Source organism: Talaromyces rugulosus, chromosome IV (genome assembly GCF_013368755.1).
Source record: "Talaromyces rugulosus chromosome IV, complete sequence".
Lineage (NCBI taxonomy): Eukaryota > Fungi > Ascomycota > Eurotiomycetes > Eurotiales > Trichocomaceae > Talaromyces > Talaromyces rugulosus.
The window spans coordinates 703,410-730,502 of NC_049564.1; the positions used below are offsets into that span (position 1 = coordinate 703,410).

Genomic DNA, 27,093 nt, shown 5'->3' on the forward strand with positions numbered 1-27,093 from the left:
CGTAATTATTATATTGCTTATCCAGTCCTTCAAAAATTCCACGACCTAATAGTTTAATCACTCTGGCTCGTGTCCTTTATTGCCAATTACTACTGGCAATCACACTGTCTGCACAGCCCGTCGGCACCTCGTACGATCGATTCGGGTCGTCCTCCCACGTCACCGAACCCGACTGGTCCACATTGATGAACTTGTACTCAAACGACGTGCCAGCCGCTAATGACACTGTATAGCTCCACAGAGGGGTTGCACTTGTATACTGCGACGCCGAAAGCGCCGGCGCGGAGTTAGGGTCCCAGTTTCCGAGCTCAGAAATAGAGCCGGCCACCTTGATGGTCTGCCCGGGAGTGGTTGCGACAAGTTCGTTAAAAGTGACCGCCACGCTAGCCACGGGAGTGCTGCACGCTTGGGTAGCTGTGGTGGTTAATGTCGTGGTGGTTAGCTTCGATGTTGTTGCTGTGCTGGTAATCAGAGTTGTCGCTGTGCTAGCTGAAGTGGTTGTTGTCCCAGAGCCTCCTCCGGTGATTGCAATATCAGCGCAGCCAAGATAATCCTGTCCAGTCTGAAATGAGTTCCACTTCCACGACAGAAGTGTGTGGTTCGACGAATAATCTGGAATTTTGATCTGCTTGGTCACGGTATACCCCCCCGCAATGGACGTGTAACAGGAATTCAACGCTGCGTTGTCTACACCCTGGCACTTTGGAAGAGTGGAAGCTTCGAAGCCATGGCATGTAAACCAATCATTCCGCCAGCACGGCTCGTCCTCTGTACAGTCGGCACTATAGTCACAGGTCTGCCCGTCAACATCATTACAATTCAGTGTTCCGGCAACGAAACAGTCCTCAGCCTCCTGTTTCTCATCGTTGGTGGGGAGGTACGATGGGTCTATGAATTTGTCGACAATGTCTTGATTTTGGCAGACGCGGTAGCTGAACATTCCACCGTGGTCACCGTTGGCGTCAACGCACCACTGCACAGTGACAATTTGTCCAGCAGTATAAGTGGCGACGGTGGAAGAGCCCCAGGCACTTCCGGGCTGGTTGTAGTCTATGGATGAGCGAGCATTGTAGCCACAGGGTCCGCTACGACCAACAGCTGCCGCGGTGAGGTTGGGCCATGATGCAACAGGCTCGAGGATGGCGCACTCCGGGCAGGAGTCTAAACTGGCCTGAAAGAAACATTGTTAGAGACTATATGGGAGGACATCATGGACACCGATGAACCGTCACCGACTACACACCTCATTTCCAAGGCAAGTGCGACTCTTAGGAATGGTCAGGTACCCATGTCCGTAGACATAGGATGCAAGGCTTAAAGCGATACAAACGGTGAGGCCTTTCATTATGAATTGCGGGGTCCCGAGACGGACTGGAAGCAGATGGAAGGCTTGCGAGTAGGAAAATTGAAGGATACTCGAGGCAATTGGATCGTATTTCCACAGAATACATAGCTGCCCTCTTTATACTTGTAGGCCATGCCCATTGAGCGGAGAAACTCCCCCCTGTTTGATACCTAAAACCCTATCACACATAAGCACGTAGGAAGAAGCTTAAGGATAATCCAATCAGGTTAATATATCTAGCGGTTATCAGTGTAACCTCATTGTACTATGAAGACATTCACAGTTTGGCTTGATTTAGAGACACGGCTCCGGTATATAGCCGCGATTGGCTGGCGGAGTTCCGATATCTGTCCGTTCTCTGCATGCAGTTAGTCCTCGAATCGGTGTTTTATGACTCTTAGTTTATCTGGCTGCAGGATTGCTCCCGCAAAGAAGCCGACAATCAATTCACTGCCGACAGCAGATCGTCGTCCTGATCGTCCTGATCGGCCTGAACACGTGGGCCCTGTTGGCTTGGCTATTTCTTAATGCGACGTTCTGGAAAGGCCTCTCACAATTCATGTTCGTACAGCAAAAACAAATATTCCTGCCCTGCCATCAATGTAAAGGCCATCGACTTAGCCTGCTAGTTTAGTTTTGCTAACCAAACGTTAGCGGGGTGCTATGAAACTTGGGCGTCAGCTGATAAGTTTTATTCGGCGTCGCTACGAGAGAATCAACGCCACCCACACGCCACACCGTCCTTCCAAAACATTAAAGTCAGGAACGAAGCCAATTTATCGGGGAATTTCCCCGCGTTGAGTCAAATTAAGCCGCAGGCTCTAGATTTTTCTTGATCGATGTCTTTACGTTTTGGCCTGCGTCAATGAGGTGATAATCTGGAAGTGCCGAAAGACGGCTCACGCAGCATCATCGGCAACCTGAATATTGTCTTACATTGCCACCAGTCTCATCTGGAGGGCATGGCTAGAAGTTACGCCGTATATACGGGGAAATGGGACTGTCACCACCACCGTGGATGCAGCCACCGAGTCCGATGCGAGGATCCTGACTGGCAGTCACCGCTCTGCCGTGCCACACTCTAAGGGACTTCTTCTATTTTAGTTGCATACGGCAGTAGTTAGTACATCGGTACTTGATACCCGTGTACCGGGTCCCATGCTTGTGCGGCAAACGCATCGATGGCAGACCAGTTGTCTTTCATGAGACCTCGCTGTCCAGTTGCGCGAATACGGGCAATGGACACAGCGGCCACCAGACACGACGGAATCCTCATATTGTGCTTGTTGCACTCGTCATCGGACACGAGATGGAGGAGAGCAGTGTAGGAGGAAAAATCGCAGGGAGTAAGTCGGCAACTGAGCACTGAAGGTACCCTGGCCATACAGCTATTTCCATTATAATCTTACTGTAGAGTGATAGAAATAACAATACTGCTGGCTTTTCTTTTGAGATAATTAGACTAGAAGTGTAGGATGCCAGATAGTATAGGTTCACTCCAGTGCTTCTGATAAAAACTAGCAGCATCTCCAATTTGCGACCCACATGTCGTTCTGCAGAACGACATGTGGGTCTTTTCTTCGTGTTTATGACTTTATGCGAGGCTCGCGAATACAACATGGCGCTCCGTAGCTCGGTCTTGGCCTCCTAAAACGAGGGGCATCGGCCATCATCTGCCATACGCCACAGGAGAAAGTAACCGTTCAAGATAGCCGGTGTACTCAACTCTCGACATTTACAAAGAGCACTGAATTCTATTTGGCGCGAGATCATACACATGACCAGCTAATGGCTTATTATTTAGTGCGCATTGCTCGAGTCTATCTGCCGGCTTAGGCTTATCGGTAAACTGCTAAGTTAGTTTTATCATGTCATGTCAATCCCGGCCGGTTGCTGGTCGAAAGCTTCAAAGCAACCGGATGGAATCTATTGTAGCTCGTCAATAAAATTCGATCTCTTCTTTCTTTTATGCAAAATCGAACAGGCAAATTTCACAATGAACGTAGCTTGGGCCATTTGCGCCGGCCCGACGCGATGCCGCTGCCACGTAACTCTAACCCTAACCCTAACCCTAACGCCTATTGAAACAATTGACCTTACGCAGTTGACTGATACTTCCCATGACGAGCATATTACTAACCCTAATGACCCTTCCAGTACCAATGGCCTGGATGGTTGTATCGGTCTCAATATTTCCAACCAGGTTGTTGTTTCCAACGAGCTGGCTTATCACAACAACCCTATTCATCCCAGACACTCCCCCGACTGTATCGAACTGTCCGACAGAAATAATACCACTCAGCATTGCTAATCAAGAGATTGTGTTCACTTTGAAGATTACAATAGTAACGACAGAGATGTTTTAAAGGTAGCCTTCATTATTATCCACCTCTATCTCTTTTTTTTTTTTTTAACTAAGGTCAGTAGCGTTATAGCTAGTGGCCGCCAGCCTTATGCTATGTGTTTATTAACAACAAAAATTGTTTACTATTGCTTATCTAATTTAGTCGTATTGTTTAATAAAGACACTCGAGGCTCTTCTGATAGATACGATAAGAAGGCCAAGATTTTTAGTAGTTTTATATTCAGTAACAGTCGCATGTGCAACATCGATCGACAATTCAAGCTATACAGACGCAATTGAGCTACTACACTTAACTGTAGGGCACTCAGGTGTTTATATTACCAATTAACCAAAAAGACGTGTACCAGACATGTAGCTTTCACACAAATATTTTATTTTTATCCCAAGCTAAATCCAATTGTTAGAAAAGTTTAGTCAAACTTTAGTTGCTTGCATATGTATAACATTTTCTAAAAGTTTTATAGCAATTGATGACATAAATGCATGCTGAAATATTTATAAATCTCTAAAGTTTTCTTAAATATTTTTCTGGACGCATACGTGTGTGCCAAAAATAACAATAGTAGGAATCCACATCAAGTATAAATTCGCTCAAGAACCAGGTTGATCTCTTCGATTCTTGTTTATTCTCCATCACACACAGTCTATGATTACTCGAGAAAACACTTAGCTATCCTGTCGTCTTCAGCTGGAATTTCATCACCACCTCACGACTAAAGACACTCCCATCCCTTTGTGGGAAACGACTTTTCCTATATCTCCAGCCGAATGTCCTCTACCCTAGACAAATTGGAGTCAAAGCCGAATATGCAAGTCTCTGATATTTTCAACATCGTTCTCGGCGTCTTGAATGTGATGCTGTCTACAATATTTCTTGGCTTGGTTTGGATGGAGTGCTGGAGAAAGCGACATCGCTCAGTTACAGAATTTGATCTGAATGCTGACCAGTTGTGAGTAGAAAGTCAAATAACCCCCTTTCCATCAACATGGCTCACATAGCTACAGGTCTTGATTCATCAAATTCAATTAAACGTCGAACTTTCTCGGTAGTTTTGGTCATGTGGAATCTTGAGGCTTATTGTTTAAATAGTAATTTAAGAAATGTGTTGGGAGATAAATATGTTGTCGTGTGTAACGTTGTTTTCGAGTAGTGAAAAAGGAATCACCGTAAACTTTTACGGTAATTCCTTTTAACCTCTCCTTTCTTTTCTTTTCCTGTCAAAGGTGTGTGGTTTGCAAGGGCCCAAGTGTGCTAGCCAGCTCGCACATCTTTGAACGAATCAGAACACTAGATCGATAACAAATCGCGGGTCGGAGAAAAGTTTTATTCGCTCATCGTCTGAAAGTTGACCTATCATGACCTGGTTAGAAGTCGGACGAAGCTGAAAGCAAGAAGACGGCAAGGCTGAGCTAGACTGTGTTGGGCAAGAACGTGCATAAAACTTTTTGAAAAGTTTTGCGTGGAGAAAAAAGTTTCCAAATATGCATACGTTTGTTTGGTTTTGGGTTTAAAGATAAAAAGGATGATAGACTGACCTTACTCTGTACACAGGACGAAATTCTTCCTAATATGCTACTAGTAGATGCGTTTGGCATAAACCAAATTCCATCTCCATTAAGATTCGGCCCAAGCAGTAGCCAATTGAACAGAAACAGACGGGCAACAAGTTATTTGATACAACCAATGTATAATTTTGCTTATTATGGCTCCCTGAGTATGTTCAGACTACTGCTTGACCATAGTCCAGAATACGCATATTTGCCAGACGAGGAGCGAGTGGCCCCGGTCTGCATTGCCGCCCGGCAAGGGCATGCTGAGCTCGTCCGGCTCTTGGTTGATGAGTGTAAGGTTTCGGTAAATGTAACCTGCAAGCACTTCAATAATACAACCCCACTGCACCACGCTACTGCTGGCGGGAATATCGGCATTGTCAGAATCCTCCTCCAGAATGGAGCCAATCCGGACGCAAGAGGTGGTGATCTGAATGCGTCTCCTCTTTGTATCGCCGCACATATTAGATCATATCCTATCGTCAAGCTACTAATTGAAAATGGAGCTGACGTAAACGTGGCTGACAATGGTGGTCTATTTCCCCTTCATCATGCTGCTCACAATGGACACATGGAAATGGTTTCATTGCTACTCAAGCACGGTGCGAAAGTAGACCCACATGAAAACAATAGGAAATCGCCACTGTGGCTTGCTGCTCAATTTGAAAAAACCGAGATCGTGAGAGTTCTATTAGAGAATGGCGCCAATCCTGAAACCACCGACATCAAGTTCGCCCGACGCCCACTCCATCAAGCCGCGCTGGGCGGGCATCTTGAAATAGCCAGTATGTTGCTAAAGGAAAAGGTGGAAGTCGACGCAGTCGACGGCGGTGGATGTACACCTTTACTACTCGCTGCACATAAGGGGCATCTTGAACTGGTCAAGATGCTACTGGAAGCAGAAGCGAACGTCAATTTGGCAGAAAACTACGGGACCAACGCTCTATGGATTGCTGCTCAACTGGGATTCACCAAAATTGTGAAGGTACTACTGAGTTACAACAGTTTTGTTAGTTCAGCTGGTCCTTCCAAGCGATATCCAATTCACCAGGCTGCGCAGAATGGGCATTTGGAGGTTGTGAAATTGCTAGTGGAGTATGACCCGGGGTGTGTCAACTGTCAGGATGAGCAAGGATCGACCCCGCTCGATATTTCTACCATGGGAAATAATCCTGATAATAGAGCCATAATGGACTATTTGTGCGGATTTTGGTGTCTTACTTGAATGGGCTGAGGTGACCGAATAATAACCGTGAAATCTATTGATTCATTCGTTGTTTGTTCTCAGTTTAGACATCAAGCTCATTCAATTGTTTTCCCAACTCGGAAGCAGTATATGTTGATGGCTGCACCAAAAGACCAAAGATGCCTTGGGGAGTCAATCTATGGTTTATACACAATGTCTGGAAATCTGGATCCAGCAGACCTTAAATGTTATAGCTGCATATTTAGTCTTGTACGAGATAGGATAAATACCGATGTCTTTGTTACCCATGTCAAATTCATCTTTAGAGCCACTTATCAAACAATACTACAAGGAGGCTGATCAGATATCAGTTGAAGTGAAGAGGACAAGAATTATTGGACCGCTAGCCAGGCATCTCCATCCATAGGAAATGGACTAATATTCGACATCTGCCGGGTATGTACGTGTCGGCAGGTTGAACTCCCTTTTAGGCAAGTTGGGATTGATATCAAAAGCGTTTAGGTAATGTTTCAGGACTGAGAGCAATGCAAGAATTGCCAGGCTTGCCATAGCGAAGGAGACATGGCTGGAGAAATTGTGTGTAGCCTGGGAACTCTACGGGAGATTAGACATTGGAGATCGCGACTATGGCACACTGATGCGGGTGGGATTCAAATTGATTGGATTGATCAAGGACAATGGCCCAAATATCAAAGATGTTGTCAATGATTTTATGGTGGGAGGGAGACGTTTAAGGCGCGGGATGTCGGGAGATGCTGGCTGTGGTGGGTAGGAAGAAGAAGAAAGACTAGAACATGAATTCGTTAGACTCTTGCCCCTGGCAGACTATGATGACTCTGTAGATGTAGTCAATCTTCACGGAGCAATAAATATGATGTGGCGCTAGTTGACGTACCACGTCGTCCCGCCCGCCGACTCCACCTGGAAACTCGTGTTTCTCTCCCCTGCAAAACGTCCCTGGGTAGCCATTCAACGACTTTGCTGTTATACTTTGTTCGGATACTTCTCTATTCTTAGCTGAGAACCTAATTCCTACCGCTGGCGGCATCATGTTCCGGAATTTTTAGATACACACAGCAAGAACCGAGCGAGCGCATTCTGACGGAGGACACGCACCAGCAAGCAACACAATGGAGGGCCTCTTCACGCTGCTCATTTTGAGCGTCGTGATGGCCATTACGTGAGAGAATTCGCTGCCTTGAGGTCTCCTCAAGGAGGGGATAGTGTCATTGCTAACATTTTGTCGGGCGATACAGGTCTTTTCTCGTTGGGGCATTACCACTCACTTTCACATTATCTCCGTCGCAACTTCGATTCATCTCGTCCCTGGGCATGGGCGTCCTTGTCGGCACGGCTCTGGTTATTATCATCCCGGAGGGAGTCGAAACGTTATACAGCTCACAGCAGAAATCTCATTCGAGCCTTCAATCGCGCGCGGTGGATGTCAGATGGTCGCACCAAAACTTACCTGGTCTTCTCCCGCGGGATGTGCCTGAGATCTTGAATCTACCAGGACCTGTGATACCCGATGTCGCATCTACAGCAGAATTCACACCGACCAGCCCGGAAAAGTCAGAGAGGGGCCCGGCGGACGAGGGCACCAGTGCGCAGAACGATCAGGACGACCACCACGACGAAGACGAAGCCGGAGCCCTCCACGCGTGGATTGGCATTTCGCTAGTCAGCGGTTTTATTTTGATGTACCTGATCGACAGGCTGCCCGCATACGTCACACCTCCGAAACCAAAGCGGCTTCCCTATCACATTTCTCTGGATAACCTGGGCGCATCTGGCTTGCGACGTAGCTCTTCGCCTAGTCGAGGGGAAGGGCTGCTGGAGAACGACGGCCGTGCCAATTCGTCTAGCAACCATAGCTTTGCCATGACCACTGGGCTGGTCATCCACGCTGCGGCCGATGGGATTGCACTCGGGGCGTCTGGGTCTAATTCGAGCTTAAGCTTTATTATCTTCTTAGCTCTGCTCGTCCATAAAGCGCCCGCAGCGTTTGGGCTCACCTCGGTGCTGCTAAAGCACGGGCTTTCCAGTCGAGCGGCGCGAGGACATCTACTGGTTTTCAGCCTGGCGGCCCCGGTTGGCGCTATTCTAACGTTCCTTGCTATCCAAACCCTGGGATCTGGCGTTGGAGGCGACGAGAGCTCACACCGGTGGCGTACCGGTGTATTGCTTTTATTTTCAGCCGGCACATTCTTGTAAGTTATCCTCTTACCAGATCAGGTTTCTCACTACGTCTTATCGGATTGTCCATACTAACAGCTAGTCTCAACAGATACGTAGCCATGCACACTATGCAGGAGAATGCTCCTCAACCATCCCGGGACTCTCACAGCAACGGCTACGTGGATTCTCGGGATTCTCCCAAACACAAGGAGTCAGTCAAAGATCTAGCCGTTTCAGTCGCTGGCATGATACTGCCGCTATTCTTGCAGATCGGTCATGCGCACTGAGAAGGCCCGTTGGCATAATGAACTATAATGATTTAGGTCGATGTCGGGTGAAGATTTTACATATATAGAGACTCGGTTTTCATGCAGTTCCAACGGTGGAGCTATGTTTTTCTGTTGGATTGTTTTTGTGCGACTCGCGCTTGTGTCATATCTGTATATTTGTACAATAGGGTTTTCCTTTGCTGTGCGTGGTATTTTGCATATATACTCGAGTTTTTGAATTTAGATTCAATATTTCCCACGAGAGGAGATAGATATCGTGACGACATTCATGTTTCATAGATCTGTTCCATGGATCATCATTAGTGCCAATGTGACTCGGAAAGTTTAGCATCATTCCTATGTAATGACCAGGACCATGAATCTTGGGAAGATCTCGACGAATGAGAAGAGAGACGCTGCACTGTTGACTGTTGCACATGTACTACCAACGTCCATCCTATCGTTTTTGACCCTCTCTCCCAAGACGGAATAACCTCGACTCATCCATCTTCCGCTTCATCAGGGCCGATCACGAGAATGCGGGGAGTGTGGATGCGCACTTGCTGATGCAGATCTGGACGCAGGACGATGCAGGTCAACGCCAATTGCCACAGATCTCGATGCGATTTTTGGATTTACTGTCGCACGATGCACATGGAAGCCCTACCCGCGCTCGGTGTCAAGTGGAGCCCTCTGCAGCAGGCTAGATCAACGTCCATCGCGGTCGAGAAGGTGAAGAAGGTGAAGAAGGATTGGAAGTCGGAATAGTCGAGAGAGTTGTGTGAGAGAGTGACTGGGAGAGAAAGGGTCCAACGAGGCAAGCGCAAGCACGTGTGGTGCGCACCTGCCCTCGGTGCATCGACACCCGACAGTCTTTACTCTTCACTCTTTAATCTTCAACCTTCAACCTTCAATCGTCAATCGTCAATTCACCTCCAAGAAACTCCGGGCCACTGCTTGCGAATCAGCTGTCCATGAGCGTCATTTCGACATCTCCACCCTGCCACCGCTGCTTGCTGCTAACAACCGCCGCCGCCGATTGCAGCAGGGCCGACCACTCAGCGCCCACGCGGAGTCGCCGCCGAGTCGACTAACCACAGTCTACTGCTGCTTCTCTGGTCGCTGCTTTCTAATCACCAAACTAGCGGTTACGACGATGCTACTGATGCTCCCCCGTCGCTCCTGGCTGGCCCATCGTCCTCAGCGCGATTAACCAAATCACGATAGCTCAGCGATCGACCTCAACTAAGCCGAAGCCGAAGCGGTCTCGACTGACCCCCCCCAGCCAACAGAATCCCCCTCCTCGTCTCCTCTCCTCTCCTTCCAGCGAGCCCGATTCTTCTGGGCCAGTGTCTTCGTCTCCGTCTCGAAAAATCCTACGACCTTGACTGGACGGCGGACCCGCCCGTCGACTAATTATTGCTTATCCGGAAATTGTACCCTCTCCAGAGACTCCACATGCCTCACCGTGCGTTCATCACGGGCCTTGGATGAAACCTCAAACTGCACCATCCTCTGACGCTTTTTTCACCCTGTCTCTGAACCACGTCCTGGAGAGGAAACCAGGCCGGACAGACGGACTGCCAGGGTGAGGTCTGTCTTTACAAACTGCACGCTTTCGTCCCAGACTCCCATGGCTGCGCGGTATACGCCGCCGCGCTCCTTGGGCCAACACAGAGCCTCGTTGCGAGATAGCAACGGCAACAACGAAAGCCCTATCCCTCGCAGTGTCCCCGTGCCGCTAGATAACATGCCTCCCCGAGGCTCCGGTGGCGCCGCAGACCTCGACTCGACATCACATCCAAAACCTCTCCCGACTCCCAGCAAATCCGGATCCCCTCTTCCTTCCAACCTCTTCCCCTCTGCACCTGCCTCGCCGCCGACTCCAGCGCCCAGCCCAACGCCTCATCACAACTTGTCTGGCTGGCGACCCGCCGAAGATGATGATGGAGATGTTGGAAACAACCTGTTATTGAAGGCCCAAATACACTTTAGCTCGCTGGGCAGTGCCCAGAGGCAGAAATTTCTCGTGGACATCTTGAACCTCTGCGATAACCAACAGCTTAGTTTTATCTCGAGTGTGATCGGTCCACGATTAAGGAAGGATCCCTTTCAGGCTTTTCCAAATGAAATCTGCCTGAGGGTAAGACCTCCATCGACGGATATTGTATCATATTCTTACTGACTAAATTTGATTAGGTGCTTTCGTTCATTGACGACCCCCGAACTCTCGCCCGAGCTTCGCAGGTTTCGAAGCGATGGCACGAACTTCTCAACGACGATATTACATGGAAACACTTGTGCGATCGACATGCATACGCATATCAAAGGATGTCTGACGATGAACGGGAATTTGTTGATCCTTTCCACAATAGACGTCTTTCTTCATTCAGTTCAGAGAGTCAGCCTTTCTCGAGCTGGAGAAGAAGGTCGACATCGTCTGGCAGCGATACTATAGACGTCATGTCCACAGCAGATGACCATATGGAGTCGTCTTGGCCGATGTCTCCGGTCTATAGACACCGGGTTCAGCCTTCCTCGTATCGAATTCATTTTAAACAAAAGTACATGGTCGAGTCAGCATGGAATAAAGGCGGTCGGTGCTCCCTGAGACACATAACACCCGATCAGGGTGTTGTGACGAGTCTTCATTTGACACCAAAGTATATCGTCGTTGCACTGGACAATGCCAAGATTCATGTTTACGACACGCACGGTGGAAGACAAAGGACGCTACATGGTCATGTTATGGGTGTATGGGCCATGGTTCCTTGGGATGATTTATTAGTTAGTGGCGGCTGTGACCGAGAGGTGCGGGTGTGGAACATGGTTACAGGGTTCGTCGATACTTGGGACTTCTTTCCGCATGCATTAGTGCTAACTAGCTTTTAGGGCATGCACTCATCTGCTCCGTGGTCATACATCAACGGTACGATGTTTGAAAATGTCAGATAAAAACACAGCAATTTCAGGTTCACGGGATACGACCTTGAGAATATGGGATCTTGTCACTGGAAATTGCCGTGCTGTTCTAGTCGGCCATCAGGCCAGTGTCAGGTGCCTTGGCATCCATGGCGACTTGGTTGTTTCCGGGAGTTACGACACAATGGCTCGAGTTTGGAGTATCTCGGAAGGACGGTGTTTACGCACGTTGACCGGACACTTTAGCCAGATCTATGCAATTGCTTTTGACGGCCGCCGAATTGCGACTGGCAGTTTGGATACCAGTGTACGCATATGGGATCCAAATACGGGCCAGTGCCAGGCTGTTCTGCAAGGCCACACATCCCTTGTTGGACAACTGCAGATGAGAGGAGACACGTTGGTTACCGGTGGGTCAGATGGCTCTGTGCGAGTTTGGTCGTTGAACCGCATGGCGCCCATCCATCGACTTGCCGCACACGACAACAGCGTGACCAGCTTGCAGTTCGATAGCACTCGCATCGTCAGTGGCGGTAGTGATGGCCGGGTCAAAGTTTGGAGCTTGAAGACCGGTCAACTGCTCCGGGAATTGTCTACACCTGCAGAAGCCGTGTGGAGAGTCGCTTTCGAAGAAGAAAAGGCCGTTATCATGGCCAGCCGGGCGGGTCGTACGGTAATGGAGGTATGTAATTGTTTTGGCTTGATGTCGCTGCCACTGTGCTAATCCTTGCCTCAGGTCTGGTCTTTTGCCCCTCCTGCTGAAGACCTGTTTGACGACAACGTGTTGGTCGAGAGTGCGTCCAGCACACCAGGCTTAGGCCCAACGAAAGAGAATAATAACGAAGATACCACAAATCGCCAGCCGCCTGCGTCCTCGGAGCCACCACCCGATATATCCCTGTCGGATAGTCCCGATAGGGCCATGTCGGATTCCTCTAGTTCAATATCATAACGACGAAAAATGCACCTGAGAGTGAATGACGCATATACCGAGACGAGATATAATATATATCATAGCTCGGTTTTGGCCTATACATGACGGAGTTGGCGTTTGATATCTTACCTTTTTTGCCTTGAGCAGGTTGGGCGAAATTGCAGCGAATCCAGCATTTGATTAAAATCGACAAATACCCCTCATACCATCACTTTTAATTGGTACCTTTGTGATGATTAGCTCTGGTTAATACGCAGCATCAGGCTGTTGGTTATAGGCTAGCTTCTGGCTTGCCCTTGGATCTATCTATACCCGAGATAACAACCGATGCATTGTCGGGGACTAGTTGTTATTGACTTGTCAAATATATGACGTACTATGATCTACATTGCCCATAATTGTAATCCACCAGTTGCCATGAAAATCCGTTGTAACATGAGTAAACCTGCGACCAACACCAGTTGACCATGCGGTGTCGCACAAGTGTAATCATTCTTATGGGCTGGCCACGGCGGCGGCGAAAGTAGTAATTATTTACACATGGGAAGGAAGTGGCCGAGAAGGATCGCGGCGGGGGGGAAATCAATCAGTTCCGCACGGCTTCTTTCTTGTCTTTTCCTCCAGTCTTCCACTTCACAGCAGTACTATGTGGCCAGCGGCCGTCAAGGATATGTCAATTGATGTTGATATTGTTATTATTTCGTGATTGTCCGATCCACTTTTGACACACAAACGAACAACAGCCAAAGCAGTCTTTCTTTCTCTCTTCCACGCGGAGGAGGAGAATGAATGCGCCGCCATATCGAATTTGCTCGGCGATTCACACGGCTTGCGCCCGCATTATCATTCTGTCTGTGGAAATATAGGGTTTTTATTTGAAGGGAAAAAAAAGAGGGAGCATCTCCAAGTCTTTTTTTCTTTTTTTCGAAATCGCTGGGCTTGTCGCTGCTTTCCCGTCTCATGAGTCACTCGGCCATATCATGTCTTGACGCGCAATAACCTGGTGACCCTCACACGGCGACGACGACGACGAAGACGACCATGGTGTATAATGGAAAGCCCAGCAGTGGCTGTTACTTGTGCCGGCGGCGGAAAATCAAGGTACGTGCTGGTATATTGTAGTATATTGCCTTCGAAACCTAACAGTGAATAATCCACAGTGCGATGAGGCGCGGCCGGGTTGTCGCAATTGCGGAATATACGGCAAGGAATGTCCAGGATATCGCCCAGCCATCGTCTTCCCAGACGAGAGCAGCAACAATAGCAACAGTAATAGCAACAGCAGCAGCAACAGCAGCAACAACAACAGCAGCAATAACGACACGGCGAATCCCAAGAAATGGAAATCGCTAGCCCGAGATCGACGGTTCACCGATGCCGCGTACTCTGCAAACGCCGACACGGATGACTATGCCTTGGTGCCGAGACCGCGCTGGCTCGCGGAATCCAGCATGGAGGATCGAGCACTGTGTTATTTCTTCGATCAGTATACAATCCCGGAAACCCCGACGGGCGCCCCCGGTGTCCTAGAGTCGATTCCCCCGCTTTATGTGTTGTGCCGCGAAAACGAAGTCGCCGGGCATCCGTCGTCGTGTCTACGATGGGCAGTCGACGCCGCCGCGTTGAGCTCCTTTGCACATGAGGCTAATGACCCTGATTTGGCTCTCAAGGCAAGAAAGAAGTACGGAATGGCCTTGCAGAGTCTCCAGGGGACGCTCTCGTCGCCGGTTGAGAAGGTCCAGGATGGCACGTTGGCTGCAATTCTTTTGCTGGTCCTTTTTGAAGACATCAATGGCGAGCGCACAACCCTGCAGAGCTCACACACGGCAGGCCTTGAGCTATTCGCGCGTCTGCATAAGCATAGGAGGCTGGACGGCAAGTATAGCCGGTGTCTTTTCAATTTTGCATATACACAGCTGGTACGTTATGTCTCGAGAGTGGCCTTGACTATCTACCAATAAACTAACCGAATCTAGCAAATACAAATACTAGGCCTAGGCGGTCGACCGCGGTTTGATTTACAATCTCTAATCGAGCTCTTTGACTCATCCGATCCACTACAAAGCCTCATGAGCACAGTGACCAAACTCAGCCAGCTCATTGTGGATGCCCCGGCTCTGCTCACCACACCACCCCCGGATGCGCCAATGCCGGGTACTGAGGCTTTGTTTAATTACCTGACATATGCCCGGTCCCTCGACACTGAACTCAGCCACTGGTGCCGAAACGTGCCCGAGCAGTGGCTCCCGCGGATCGTGTATTCGACTACTGGAGAATCCATCATCACATACGCGAGCATCTCTACGGGCTCGTTATGGAACTTTTACCGTTCTGCCCGCATCATTCTGCAGGGGGTAATTGACAATATCGTCAATAAACTCGAAGCATTCGGCGAAACACCATCACCTGTGGACGATTTCATGATTATTGACGAGAATAATACCCCTGACAACTCAACGTCGGAAAAAAGCACCCCCTACGAAATCGTGCAGAACATGATTGTCGACGTGTGCAGGAGCATTCCTTTTACCTTGGGCGATGTTGACTCTAGTGGAAATCCTCTTAATAACAGCAACTTCAACAATACCGACCCGGAGAACATGAGCGCCAGTAATACTCCGAACCACAGCTCTCGGTTACGTGCGATTGAAGGCTACGAGCTGCTCTGGCCGTTTTGGCATATCCTGACATGCCACTTTTCGACCCCCAAGCAGCGCAGACAGGCCAAGGATGCATTGACACGGCTGAACGCCGAGTTGGGAATCAAGCTGGCGTCGAAACTGGTGGCTTTTGCTGATTTTTGAGCTCTTTTCTATCTTGCACAAAGACCCTTATGAAGAACACGAACAGCGATGATAGTGGTGTAGTTTTAATTCTTGTATATTCCATTCGGTTTGCTTTATTTCTCAAGATAATGTCAATATTTTTCTTTCTTCTATTATTATTATACAAAATCAACGTATAGTCTAACCGCGTCCGTCGAGACGGGAGCAGAGCCCGTGACGTCACCACCGCGATCGATCGCTGAATTGACTTATTCTCTTAACCAAGTCTGGACTCAATCAAGGCGGATAGTCGGATGCTTCGGCTTGTCTCTGCCGTCGATTGGCCCGCGACAGCTAGCTGTGCAGGACCATTTCGAGGTTCGTGCTGGTTTATGCAAGCTTTGTGGGCTTGTTATGCGCTGACGTATTGGCCGTCGCATCGGCGCACCTTCTGTGCCTGGCCTCTTCTTATCTCTTTCCCCTCTCCTGCTCTCTCTAACTAACAATTCATCGTTTTCCTTTCTTCGTTGTCTCTGCAATTGGACTTTTTTTTTCAAAATCATTGCAACACACCTTCAGTCCAGCGTTCGTGGTTGATCGCTATACGATAAGAGAGTGATAAAGTGCGGAGAAGCGGCACAATCAGGCTATCATCGTCGTCATCGAGAGCAAAATGGCGACCACACAGGACAAAAAATTGCCCTTTGGCAAGATTGACCTGTATTCAAGCAGGTACTTTTATGCCTGTACCTTGGGCGGTATTATCGGTATGTGAGAACCTCCCAAGTCAATTTGCTATCTACTAACATTTGTCGGCCTGTCTGTCTGTAGCTTGTGGTGAGTTGGCTGTGTATGACCTGTAACCCCAACAAGCATCGCGTATTAATTGTGGAACGATACCAGGGCCTACACACACCGCAGTGACACCGTTGGATTTGGTGAAATGCCGGCGACAGGTCGACCCTAGCATTTACAAGTCCAACGTCTCCGCCTGGCGATCGATCTTTGCCAAAGAGGGCTTGCGCGGAGTTTTCTTTGGCTGGGCTCCCACGCTTGCCGGATACTCGCTGCAAGGAGCGGGCAAGTATGGCTTTTATGAAGTGTTCAAGTACTGGTACGGCGAACAGCTCTTCCCCAACACCAACCGCACGCTGGTCTATCTCGGTGCCAGTGCCTCGGCCGAATTCTTCGCCGATCTTGCGCTCTGTCCCTTTGAAGCCATCAAGGTTCGTATGCAGACCACACTGCCTCCGTATGCGCACAACCTGCGTGACGGATGGAAAAAGGTGGTTGCTCAGGATGGCATTGGCGGCTTGTACAAGGGCCTCTACCCGCTCTGGGCGCGGCAGATTCCGTACACGATGACCAAGTTTGCGACCTTTGAGGAGGCGGTGAATTTGATCTACAGGACTCTTGGGGGTCCCAAGGATAGCTATAGCCGTTTGACTCAGACTGGTGTTAGTTTTGCCGGTGGTTACCTTGCTGGTATTCTCTGCGCTATTGTCAGTCATCCGGCCGATGTCATGGTGAGCAAGTTGAATGCCGAGCGAAAGGGTGAGTTACCTTCCTTTTTTATATATATATAAAAAAGGCTCCTGCTAAATCTGTCCAGCTGGCGAGGGCGCAATGACTGCCGTGTCTCGGATTTACAGCAAGATCGGCTTCGTGGGACTGTGGAACGGATTGCCTGTTAGGATTGCCATGTTGGGAACCTTGACTGGGTTCCAATGGTTGATGTAAGTTGGACTTGCCTTCTTGTAGAGAAAAATTTGCTAACAAGATATTCTTTAGCTACGACTCATTCAAGGTGTTCTGTGGTTTGCCCACCACTGGCGGTCATTAGATTGGTGGCCATAACTATCATGGGCGTTGGAACATGGGATTTGTTGTTATTGTGCCGTATTTAACTATGAATATGCATACTTTCAATCACATAGTGCTAAATGTATACGAATTTACAATTATAATCATTCTTTTTTATTATTGGCTTATCTATGTTTGTATCAGCTGGGTATAACCTCACCGCCCTCTGGCGAATCTCAGGCGCCGGCAGAATCCGGCCATTGTTCGCGACGACCTCGACCGACTTCGCCCTTTCCCTTTGTAACTTTCTCCAACTCACCGTCTTACCATCAGAGCATCGCCATCAGTTTTCTTGCGGGGAATTTACGCCAAAGTTGAATTGGACCTGGCCCTTGAATATTCCTCCGTTTTTAAAGGATTGTGACCTGTCGAGCGAGAGCTCTTCTTATCTACACCAGTCCTAGCAACTCGACGATCCGAGTACGACTTTTTCCACTGGAACTAGCTGGAGATAATTATTCTACGAAGGCGACGGATTCACTCGATCAACACCCGCCGCGCTGTTTATCGACAATTTGTCGAGCAACTGAATATACCTAACAACCAATAAAGAAAGAAAGAAAAAAGAAAATGGACACAACATCATCCACAGCCATCGGCAACGGCGGCAGCAACAGCAGCAGCCTCAACAACAACGCCAACCCGCCCAGCATCGAGCTCGCGTACAAGAAGAAATGCATCCAACTCAAGAAACGGCTCAACGAGATCGAAACCGAAAACGACTCGATGCGCAACCGCAACAAACGTGCCAAGTCGTATATTCAGAAAATGCGCCTCGAGACTTGTATCATGCTGGAGCGACTGGCCACGTTGACGGGCATGCTGGACGAGCAGCAGGGCTCCTCCGCGGCGCAGTCTGGTGGTCCGTTGGTGAATGCTGAGCTGAAGGCCAAGGCCGCGGCGATTATGGGTGATGCGCGTGCTGCGATTGAACATGATGTTTTGGATGATGAGACAGAGGGGAGTTCAGAAGAGCGACCTCCAACGGTATTTTTTTTTCTTCTTTTTTTTTTCTCTGCTAGCATACTGAGACTAATACCTTTTTTTTCAACAGCCCCAAGAGCGACCTCTTCGCGTCAAACGCAGCCGCAGGTCCAACATGCCCATTGACGAACTCGAAGCCGAAGCAGCCATGCAATTCGAAGCCGCCAGTCCCGAAAAGTCGCATACCAACAGCATCAGCAACAACAACAACAACAACAACGGCAGCAACAACGCCGCCGCAGAAAGCGAATTGGCTGCTACTTCGAGTCTGCCAGCGCTGGCTCCTGCGCCTTCGGGACAATCACCCCAAGATCAGCCCACATCGACATCTGGCTTTCGAGCGGTGAACAATGGCGATGCAGGTGGTAGCAGCAACAAAATAAATAATAGTAGCAGCGCCGCTGGAAATGAAAACGGCGAGTCGCCAGCTGATGAGCCTGTTCCGATGGATGTTGATGAGCGGGTGACCAAGTCGGAGAGTTGATTTCTTATCTTTCGTGTTACCCATGGGCTTTTTATTCTTTTTAGGTCTGGTTGGTTAGTTTTATGTTAAAGGGTGTTTGTCTTAAAAATTAATGAGCGGAATATATGTTGTACAATTATTTGATTCACTTTTTTTTCTCGAAAATGAATATCACTCTATGGACCAAATCACCTACATATGTAGCTACATGTCCAGAACATGTATAGTATTCAGAGACCTAAATTCAGCAGCAGTTTCGTGGTTACATTACTCGGATATTGATGAACTACATGTATAAATTGATTTGAATCAATCATTCTACATGTAATAACCAAAAACTGTAGTCTCTGATCTTGTCATGTAAAGGTAGTATAATATATTTATTCAATCCCTTGTCTCTCGGTACTCCGTATTTCTCCGAGCAAAATAAATAAAACAGAAAAAGAAAATACACGCACAGGATAAAAATATCAAAATGCGCCGTATGTTTATGCAAGTTCACACACAAAGTATGTAGGTTTATTCTACACCAGCATACAAGTCCACTATAATATTGATTGCTGCAACCAGGATTTCAGCGGCAATGAGGACGATGACTAGATACAGTTAGTTTTGTTTTTTCAAAAAGTTAGATAGATATAGGGAGTCTCACCGATCCATTCGAGGTATTCGCCATGTCTATGACTTAATTGATCTTTGAGCACAGCAAGCAAGTCGGCAATGACATCGAGACGTTCGGTCAAGAGGCCCACACGCTGGTCCATTTCTAGATACGTTCGCACCGCTTGGTACACGGGCTCGAGCTGAGGTTCTGCCCACATGAGCTCCGGGCTGTCCAGCACAGATCCTTGCAAATGGATGTTGATTCGCAGAATGAACAGCTCGCCGATCTGCATGTTGATTTGTTTGCGCGTCATGTTCACGCTGCCCGTCTTGGCGATTTGGGCTGGTAGGGGCGCTGTTGTGGCAATGGTTTCGGAGACTAGGTCTTCGAATAGAGATGTCTTTACGGACTGAGCCAGGGCATGGGAAATGGCCAGTTTGATCATGTGGTTGCGCGGGTCGCGGAGACAGATGAAATCGTTGTATATCCGGGCCTGGTAATCGCGAGCATAGTAGAAATTGAAATTCTCAACCTGTCGGTCTTCGCTGCTCAGAATTGCAGTGGCGAATTTGGCGACGTCTGCAAGAAATTTGGATTCTTCGGCGGGTGTCATGCCCCATATCACGACAGTCCCATAGTCAAATAAAAAGACCTCAGGCGTATGCACCGTGGTATCTAGGTCCAGTTGTTGTTCATCGGCAGCGGATGACGATGAGCCCATGCCTGTATCATGCGAATGTGCGGTTTCTTCTTCTTCGCGAAGACTGATCAAGTCTTCCCGCACGTTCTTCCCATGCTCTTCGACTTCGACTACACTATCAGAGTACCTGCGTTCCTTTGGTACCCTAGGCACGCTAGGCTCCGAATTCCAACCGTTTCTGGCCTGGGCCTGAGCCTGCTGCTGCTGCTCGGCTTGTCTTTTTTCGTGTCCGTAGTTGAATGGTGAATATACACACTCATCGAACAGCTTGGGATTGGTTCCGCGCGTCTTATCTCGGGATTTGAGAAACCGCATCACCCCTTCTAATCGATATGAATTGGCTGTGCAGTAGGCCGTGACTCGAGGAAGACGATCACGATCGGCTTTACCCAGTCTAGCCGCATCCCTTCGTGCGGTTGGTTCTTTGATACGGCTGATCTGTGTGTACACATCCCTGGGGAACCCGTCGTCGACAATCTCTTCTTCGTCTCCCGTGACCGGATCCGGGAGCAGTTTCAGTTTCTGTGTGTTTTTCGACGTGCGCTGGGGTCCGATCTTTGGGGCAGCTGTAATAATGGGCGCTGTCACCGGCGAGCCTGCGCTGTTGCGTCGTCGCAGTTTGCTGTTTAGTGCAGACAGCATGGGCTGTCCGGAAGGGCCAGAGGCAGGGCGAACGGGTGGCGATCCCGGTTGCAGCGGTTGCACGATAGAGTCAGCCTGTGATGCGCCATTGTATGTGCTGATTGTGGTGAGGGGATTGAAGGTCACTGTTCGACGGTCTCGCTCCGCGCGTAGTGACGTATTCGCGCTGGACCGTTGTTGGAACTGCGGTAGTAGCGGGGAAGTCTCGGTAGTCGCCATTGTTGCGAGGGCATTGAGTCTATTGGGGGGGAGAGTGTGTGTTTATCGACGCAGTCGCATTGACTGGACAGGTGTGTGGGCGGAGAGTAAGTTGAAGAGTAGTATCGCAGAGAAAGAGCAGTTGATAATTTGGTCGACGGAGCTTGGATCCACCCACCCTCTTGCGACCCGCTATCGGCCTCCACCAACGGCCGGGCTGCAGCCAGCACCACGTGTCTACACAACTACTACTGTCTACACAGACATGCGACTACGTATACAGAGGTTTGAATTATAGTGCAGTGGCTCAAATTACTCTATGTACGAATCACCCAGTAGGTGCTTTATTCATGAACGCTCAATTGCTTCAATCAATAGCCATCTCCAAAGAACAAGTTATAAACAATCGACCGAAATCCAAAACAAACAAGCACGATGTAGACGCTGCATAGCATTCAATCGTCCCTGCTTCATATTTGAAATTATTCACATTCTTCATCTAAATGTGGTTCAGTATAGGCCGCCGGGATTGCTGGAGTATGGTACATCCCAAGGAACTATACTATGTATATTCAACTCAATTATCGAGCAAGCTTCTTCAACGCCGAACAAACCCCTTTTGCCCCCCGCTGACTCGCTTGAGTCCTGAAGGGGCATTCTTGTTTCGCCGACCAGCCATCCAGGCTGCCTTCAAGTTTTGCCCGGCTGTGGAACTCTTGGGAGGCAGCATGTTTTTCTGGTTTTCGAGGACTCTAATCGTCACATCTCCGTGGCGGATGTCCTTGGCAGGCTTCTTAACATCGTCGAAGAACTTGTGCTTCTTGGTGTTCTGTCGGGATTGCTCAGGAGCGGGTGAAGGCGCTGTATAGACTGGTTCGGCATTCAAGATCTCGTCTGGCAGAAGAGCTGGCAGCACCAATCGACCAGTGTCTCGCACAACAGATCCTTGAAGAGTTGCCGTACTTTCAGAGACTAAATCATCGTCCTGCATTAATGTTGGTTCGGCAGGTCGAGACTCTGATGGCTTCTCTAATTTGGTTTTTTTGGACGCTTTGGCCTGAGATTTATTCCTCTCGTCCTGCAACTTTCGTTTCTCTCTTCGTAGAATTTCGTCCCTATAGGAGTCAGAAATTATGTTTTGCATATATTAGTGGCAACATGACTGACCTCTTTCGTGCCTCTTCCTGTTTCTGAGCTTGCACTTTAAGCGACAATAATTGCGCCGAGTTGTCGACTACCTCAGGTGCCTCGTCGTCATCATCATCATCACTGCTTGCCTCTTCTTCAGGTGGCACAGGCTGAGTTTCTGGGATTTCTTCCGCTCCGTTCAAGACCGGCGCAGGTTCTTCGCTGCCGAACCGAATATGGTTTTTAGCATTCTTAGGCGAATTTGTTAACGTCGTATTCTGGGATTCATCGGTAGCCTCCTCTTCTATGCTATTACTTGTCTCGTTCGTCTGCTGTGTTTCGGGCACTTCATCGGCCACGCCATCCTCGACGAGTTTTCGCCTCAGTGGAATTTCCACCACTACACTGGTCTGATGCCTTTCGATATTGTCGTTTCCATCCTCAGGCCTGGTCCGTCTCCGTTTGTTCGATTGACTATCCGATCTCGTCGTCCGGGTTTTTCTCTTTCCGTTCGCAGCGACATCTGAGCCGTTTATCTGCGGCGAGCCAACCTGGCCCCGTCGAGTTGCCGTCACCATGTCTGTGGCTGTGGGTGTCGAGTCAATTGTGCTGTCTGTTGTTGCCTCTGAAGTAGAAGCGTGGGCGGTGAACGAGCTATCGTCTGCGGCCGTGCCAGGAAAAAGCCCCCTTGCCTTGTTGAAAATTTGTGAGAACATGGATTACTGTGAAGAAACCTTTTTGAATCCGTCAAAAAAAACAACACTCCCGGTACTCAGGCAGTGGGCTTTCCGAAGACCTCAGAGTATCGCATGCCGCATTCTGGGATTTTTTTGCTCTGTTTTTTTGGAGCGGGCGTCTCGAGTGGGTCTTATCCGGCACTACGTTTCGCCGAACGCTTATCGCCCATCAAACCGATGACGCAAATACTTTTATTGTTTTTTCTATCAATGTCTTTGTTTGATGTTTTATTGTTGTTTGTATGACTAGTTTTGCTATTAAACATTTATTGGATACATGACTATATACATATATGAAAAGCTGTTTAACAATTGGGTTTGAAGGTGTCATATTTACTACCAATGATATCAATTGATATATATATCTATCTATCTAGAAGGAAAACATTTCAATATTTAATTAAACTTATTCAGCTTCAGGCCTGGCTAAGAAAAGGAGACCGACTTTATTTTGTTGTGCTGTCGTGATGATCACAGCCACATACATGTATTGTGATGCCTCCTTCAGGGATTCTAACTAGAATAGTGCATTAGTGAACTGTTGTCCAAATATGGGGCGGAATCGTTGGGAAATTGGCTCAAATAGGTAGCCCATTCGCACCAACATAGCCTTCCTTAGCTATTGTGGGTACCCTTACAAATAATTGCTCGCTTATTAACAACACACCCACGCTTAACTTTAGCTCTAAGCTTATATTAATTATAGGCTTGCTATGATTTCACCCTCATAGAGGCTAATAGAAAGAACAAGTGCAAGGACAGAGAGCACGCTTCTAATTTAGATGTTGTAAGAGAACGCCCTCCTTAATGACCATCTCGCTACTAAAGATGATAACAGTCTTTTCTTTTTTTGAAGAATGCGTTTCTGCAAAATTAAGGGGAAAAAAACACATGAAATACAACGATTGGTTCATGGCGATTATCCAATTTCGTTGTGGACTATTCATGCTGTCTTGGAAAGTTTAAACATGATCCTGCTTGACAAGTAAACTTTTTGTTCTTATTCGAAAGCTTTTCAACTAATGATGTATATAGTACTAATAATAGCAACATTGAAACATGTCTGCATGCATACATATTCTTTACATAATACAAATACAAAAATTCTAATATAATGTTGCATATAGCATGTGTATTCATAATGTCGGTTCTTGTGGGCCACTTGCTATGGAGACAGCAACGTCTATCGAGAGCTTAGCTGAGCGTGTGTGGATTAGGAAAAATTATTCAATTACGGAGTCTCACGGACAATTATTTTATAAGAGCTGCTTGATGGAGCCAATCGTTTAGTACCCAAAACGGGAGAAGCCTTCTCAGCCGCATCACCGAGTCTAATTTTAGTATCAAGCTACCGCGATACTATTTCCTAATTGGGTTATCCATTCAGAATCAGCCCGTAACTACTATAGAGGTCATTTAATAGAACCTAATAAGGGACAAACCGATATAAAGGCTGGGATATTCGCCCTCTTAACTATTAAAGGCAATATATTTCCTGTAGTCGTTCTTTTTCTCTCCCAGTGTTATCGCATCAAACATTGGATTCGAGTTTGGAATAATACTTTCAAAATGCGCGGTTTATCCTATACACCACTCCTGGCATTGCTTGCCCCAGAGATCAATGCTCTGTCTCTTCATAAACGCGATGATCCGGCTGTGCTTGGGCTGCCTGTCCAGCGTCACCGAACATCGGCCGAGTCTTTACGAAAAAGGGACTCCACGCTCGACGTGACAATTACAAATGTAAGTTCTATTATATCATTGCATGGATTCCACTCACCTTTGACTTCCAATAGGCAGATGCAGTTTTGTACGTTGTCAACGTGACACTCGGGACCCCGCCGCAGGAGTTTTCTCTCCAACTGGATACTGGTAGTAGTGACCTGTGGGTGAATTCTGCTGGAAACTCTACTGTTAAAGCGCCCGCATTTGATTCTAGCGCTTCGTCTACCTACACCAAGTTGGATGTTGTTCTCAATGACACATATGCCGATGGATCGTCTGCGATTGGTCCGTATGGGACCGATACTCTCAAGCTTGGGGGTGTGACCCTCAAGGACTTTGAGTTTGGTATTAACGAAACTCCCTTTGAAGGTAAGTACGATTCTACACCCTGTCTGGTACATTTGCAGTAAACTATCATACTAATTATTTTTGGTTTAGAACCGGTCCCCGGTGTTTCTGGAATTGCCGGAATAGCATACAAGGTAGTCGAAGCTGCGGCTATTGCCAAAAACCCCTACAATAATCTGCCTTACGCTCTCGCCGAAAAAGGGGTCATAAATTCAGCCGCCTACAGTCTGTGGCTGAATGATATTACCTCAGAGTCCGGCACCATCCTGTTCGGTGGCGTCAACAAAGCCAAGTACATTGGTGACCTCCAAACTCTGCCAATCATTTCAGTTAACGGCGTACACCAAGAATTGGCCGTTGCTCTGAGCGATGTATCAGGTCAAAGTAGCTCTGGATCCATTAGCTATGCAGACGGCTTGCCACTGCCAGTGATACTCGATAGTGGCACCACTCTCACAATGCTACCAACAGCCATAGCCAACAAAATCTTCGATGATGTAAAAGCAATCTACAATACCACACTCAGTGCATCGTTTATTGATTGTGAAGCGGGCAAACAAGATTACAATCTGACTTACAGTTTCTCTGGTGCGAGTATCAGTGTTGGCATTAATGAACTGGTTGCGCCCGACCCTCAGCACCGATTACCAGAGGGTGTTTGTATCTTTGGAATTGTGCCAACGGATAACAACGCCGAGATCCTTTTGGGAGATACCTTTCTCCGCAGCGCCTATGTCGTATATGATCTTGAGAATAATGAAATTTCCATTGCCAACACCAATTTCAACCCTGGCGAAGATGATATTCATGAGATCGGCAGTGCTACCGGCGTACCAGTACCAGGTGCTACTCCAGTTACTTCTGCCATTTCCACCTTTGCTGTGCAAACGCCATCCAGCAGCGCTGTTGTGTCGAGAACAAGTCCAGTAGGAACTGCAACTGCGACAGGATCGGCCACTGTGACGCAGACGGGCACTGCCAGTGCGACGCCTTCCACTGGAATGGCAGCGATTTCGTCCATAAATGCCGGATATCTTCTCTGGGGCCTTGCGGGTGCTGGTCTTTTCATGGTGTAACCACTATTAGACGGATATGTGTTTTGTCCTCGTGGAATGTACCCACCGTTTTCCTTAGGAGCTTAGATACTAGATATAATTATGGCATGAATCAATATGATATAAATTGGTATATAGATGACTGGTCCTGAACGCCTCGCTTTCCTGATTTCCCGATCAGCATTGAACTCCCAAATACATGTATATTTCAAATGCCTTCTCCGAATAGATTCAAATAGAAAATGGCAACAAAATGACCAACGGCATCACGCAGCCACCGCCATTTTCCTCTCGCCAAGCTCCTCCTCAGCGTCTAAAAGATCGTCCTCGCCAATATCGCTCGTCTCGTCCCAGAGCTTGTTATATTCGTTCTTGTTGTCGCCACTGACTGCCCACATGCTCTCTCGTAGTCTCTTATTCCGCTCTCGATCTTCTTCAATCCGTTGTTCAATCTGCCGTTTATCAACCCGCATTGCTCCGCTCGCTCTGGAGCTGGCTGGTGTTCCGGAGGCCTCTGAAGGTTCGTTGTCGAGGACATTCGATTGATTTGTTTCTCGATCCTTGAGCGCGCCGCTGATTTCCGCCACCGTTTCACTCGAGAGCATATTCTTGTCCTGCAATCCCTGTAAAACGCGCCGGACATGCTTGACGTTTGCGGCCCCTGAGCCGTCTGCCGGTGCGACGCCATCGACAATAGTCAAGATATCGCGCTGGATCATGCGCACGTAATTTAGATGGTCTTCTTTGGTTGCCATTTCGCAAAAATGTTCCACAAAATACATTATATTCGCCCGAGTATTCATATTGTTCTAAATAAAATCCGTTAGGTCCTATTCCAAAATAAAACGAGGATAAAAGACAGTTTTTGCTTACTCTTTCGAGCTGTTCTAGTATACACGAATGGAGATCCTCGTCCATATCTCGGTATTTGAGAGCATATTGGGCTACTTTTTGCGAGGAAGATACTGCGGCGCTGAGATGCTGCAGCTGCGTTGTGAAGCGCATACGCACTTCGAAAGGATCCGTCATGATGTCGACCAGAACTCTATTGCAGTGACTGTCTTTGGTGTAATTAGTAGTGTTGTATTCGTAAAGAGCAGTCAAGCACAG

The 27,093-nt window shown here is 48.1% G+C and overlaps 10 protein-coding genes across 10 annotated transcripts; 6 read left to right on the forward strand and 4 right to left on the reverse strand.

Annotated features, from left to right (window-relative positions):
• Positions 1-76: 76 nt before the first annotated feature.
• On the reverse strand, positions 77-1,345 carry TRUGW13939_07018 (uncharacterized protein; the record flags this gene model as incomplete). Its single annotated transcript, XM_035490160.1, has 2 exons — positions 77-1,171; positions 1,244-1,345. 2 exons carry the CDS (start codon positions 1,343-1,345, stop codon positions 77-79), a joined length of 1,197 nt encoding a protein of 398 aa, XP_035346053.1.
• A 4,049-nt stretch (positions 1,346-5,394) lies between these two features.
• On the forward strand, positions 5,395-6,486 carry TRUGW13939_07019 (uncharacterized protein; the record flags this gene model as incomplete). Its single annotated transcript, XM_035490161.1, has 1 exon — positions 5,395-6,486. The coding sequence occupies one exon, from the start codon at positions 5,395-5,397 to the stop codon at positions 6,484-6,486; it is 1,092 nt and encodes a 363-aa protein (XP_035346054.1).
• Positions 6,487-7,598: 1,112 nt separating this feature from the next.
• Positions 7,599-8,933, forward strand: TRUGW13939_07020 (uncharacterized protein; the record flags this gene model as incomplete). The annotated part of the gene is made up of 3 exons (XM_035490162.1): positions 7,599-7,648; positions 7,725-8,678; positions 8,756-8,933. 3 exons carry the CDS (start codon positions 7,599-7,601, stop codon positions 8,931-8,933), a joined length of 1,182 nt encoding a protein of 393 aa, XP_035346055.1.
• Positions 8,934-10,548: 1,615 nt separating this feature from the next.
• TRUGW13939_07021 (uncharacterized protein) lies at positions 10,549-15,575 on the forward strand (the record flags this gene model as incomplete). The annotated part of the gene is made up of 6 exons (XM_035490163.1): positions 10,549-11,058; positions 11,115-11,752; positions 11,808-12,519; positions 12,574-12,631; positions 13,918-14,690; positions 14,748-15,575. 6 exons carry the CDS (start codon positions 10,549-10,551, stop codon positions 15,573-15,575), a joined length of 3,519 nt encoding a protein of 1,172 aa, XP_035346056.1.
• A 634-nt stretch (positions 15,576-16,209) lies between these two features.
• Positions 16,210-17,379, forward strand: TRUGW13939_07022 (uncharacterized protein; the record flags this gene model as incomplete). The annotated part of the gene is made up of 5 exons (XM_035490164.1): positions 16,210-16,303; positions 16,368-16,373; positions 16,440-17,090; positions 17,149-17,272; positions 17,328-17,379. The coding sequence occupies 5 exons, from the start codon at positions 16,210-16,212 to the stop codon at positions 17,377-17,379; spliced, it is 927 nt and encodes a 308-aa protein (XP_035346057.1).
• Positions 17,380-17,969: 590 nt separating this feature from the next.
• Positions 17,970-18,867, forward strand: TRUGW13939_07023 (uncharacterized protein; the record flags this gene model as incomplete). Its single annotated transcript, XM_035490165.1, has 2 exons — positions 17,970-18,386; positions 18,454-18,867. 2 exons carry the CDS (start codon positions 17,970-17,972, stop codon positions 18,865-18,867), a joined length of 831 nt encoding a protein of 276 aa, XP_035346058.1.
• Positions 18,868-19,365: 498 nt separating this feature from the next.
• On the reverse strand, positions 19,366-21,011 carry TRUGW13939_07024 (uncharacterized protein; the record flags this gene model as incomplete). Its single annotated transcript, XM_035490166.1, has 2 exons — positions 19,366-19,442; positions 19,499-21,011. The coding sequence occupies 2 exons, from the start codon at positions 21,009-21,011 to the stop codon at positions 19,366-19,368; spliced, it is 1,590 nt and encodes a 529-aa protein (XP_035346059.1).
• Positions 21,012-21,588: 577 nt separating this feature from the next.
• On the reverse strand, positions 21,589-22,834 carry TRUGW13939_07025 (uncharacterized protein; the record flags this gene model as incomplete). The annotated part of the gene is made up of 2 exons (XM_035490167.1): positions 21,589-22,105; positions 22,158-22,834. 2 exons carry the CDS (start codon positions 22,832-22,834, stop codon positions 21,589-21,591), a joined length of 1,194 nt encoding a protein of 397 aa, XP_035346060.1.
• A 1,590-nt stretch (positions 22,835-24,424) lies between these two features.
• On the forward strand, positions 24,425-26,004 carry TRUGW13939_07026 (uncharacterized protein; the record flags this gene model as incomplete). Its single annotated transcript, XM_035490168.1, has 3 exons — positions 24,425-24,598; positions 24,652-24,949; positions 25,019-26,004. 3 exons carry the CDS (start codon positions 24,425-24,427, stop codon positions 26,002-26,004), a joined length of 1,458 nt encoding a protein of 485 aa, XP_035346061.1.
• A 245-nt stretch (positions 26,005-26,249) lies between these two features.
• Positions 26,250-27,012, reverse strand: TRUGW13939_07027 (uncharacterized protein; the record flags this gene model as incomplete). The annotated part of the gene is made up of 2 exons (XM_035490169.1): positions 26,250-26,792; positions 26,857-27,012. The coding sequence occupies 2 exons, from the start codon at positions 27,010-27,012 to the stop codon at positions 26,250-26,252; spliced, it is 699 nt and encodes a 232-aa protein (XP_035346062.1).
• Positions 27,013-27,093: the final 81 nt, after the last annotated feature.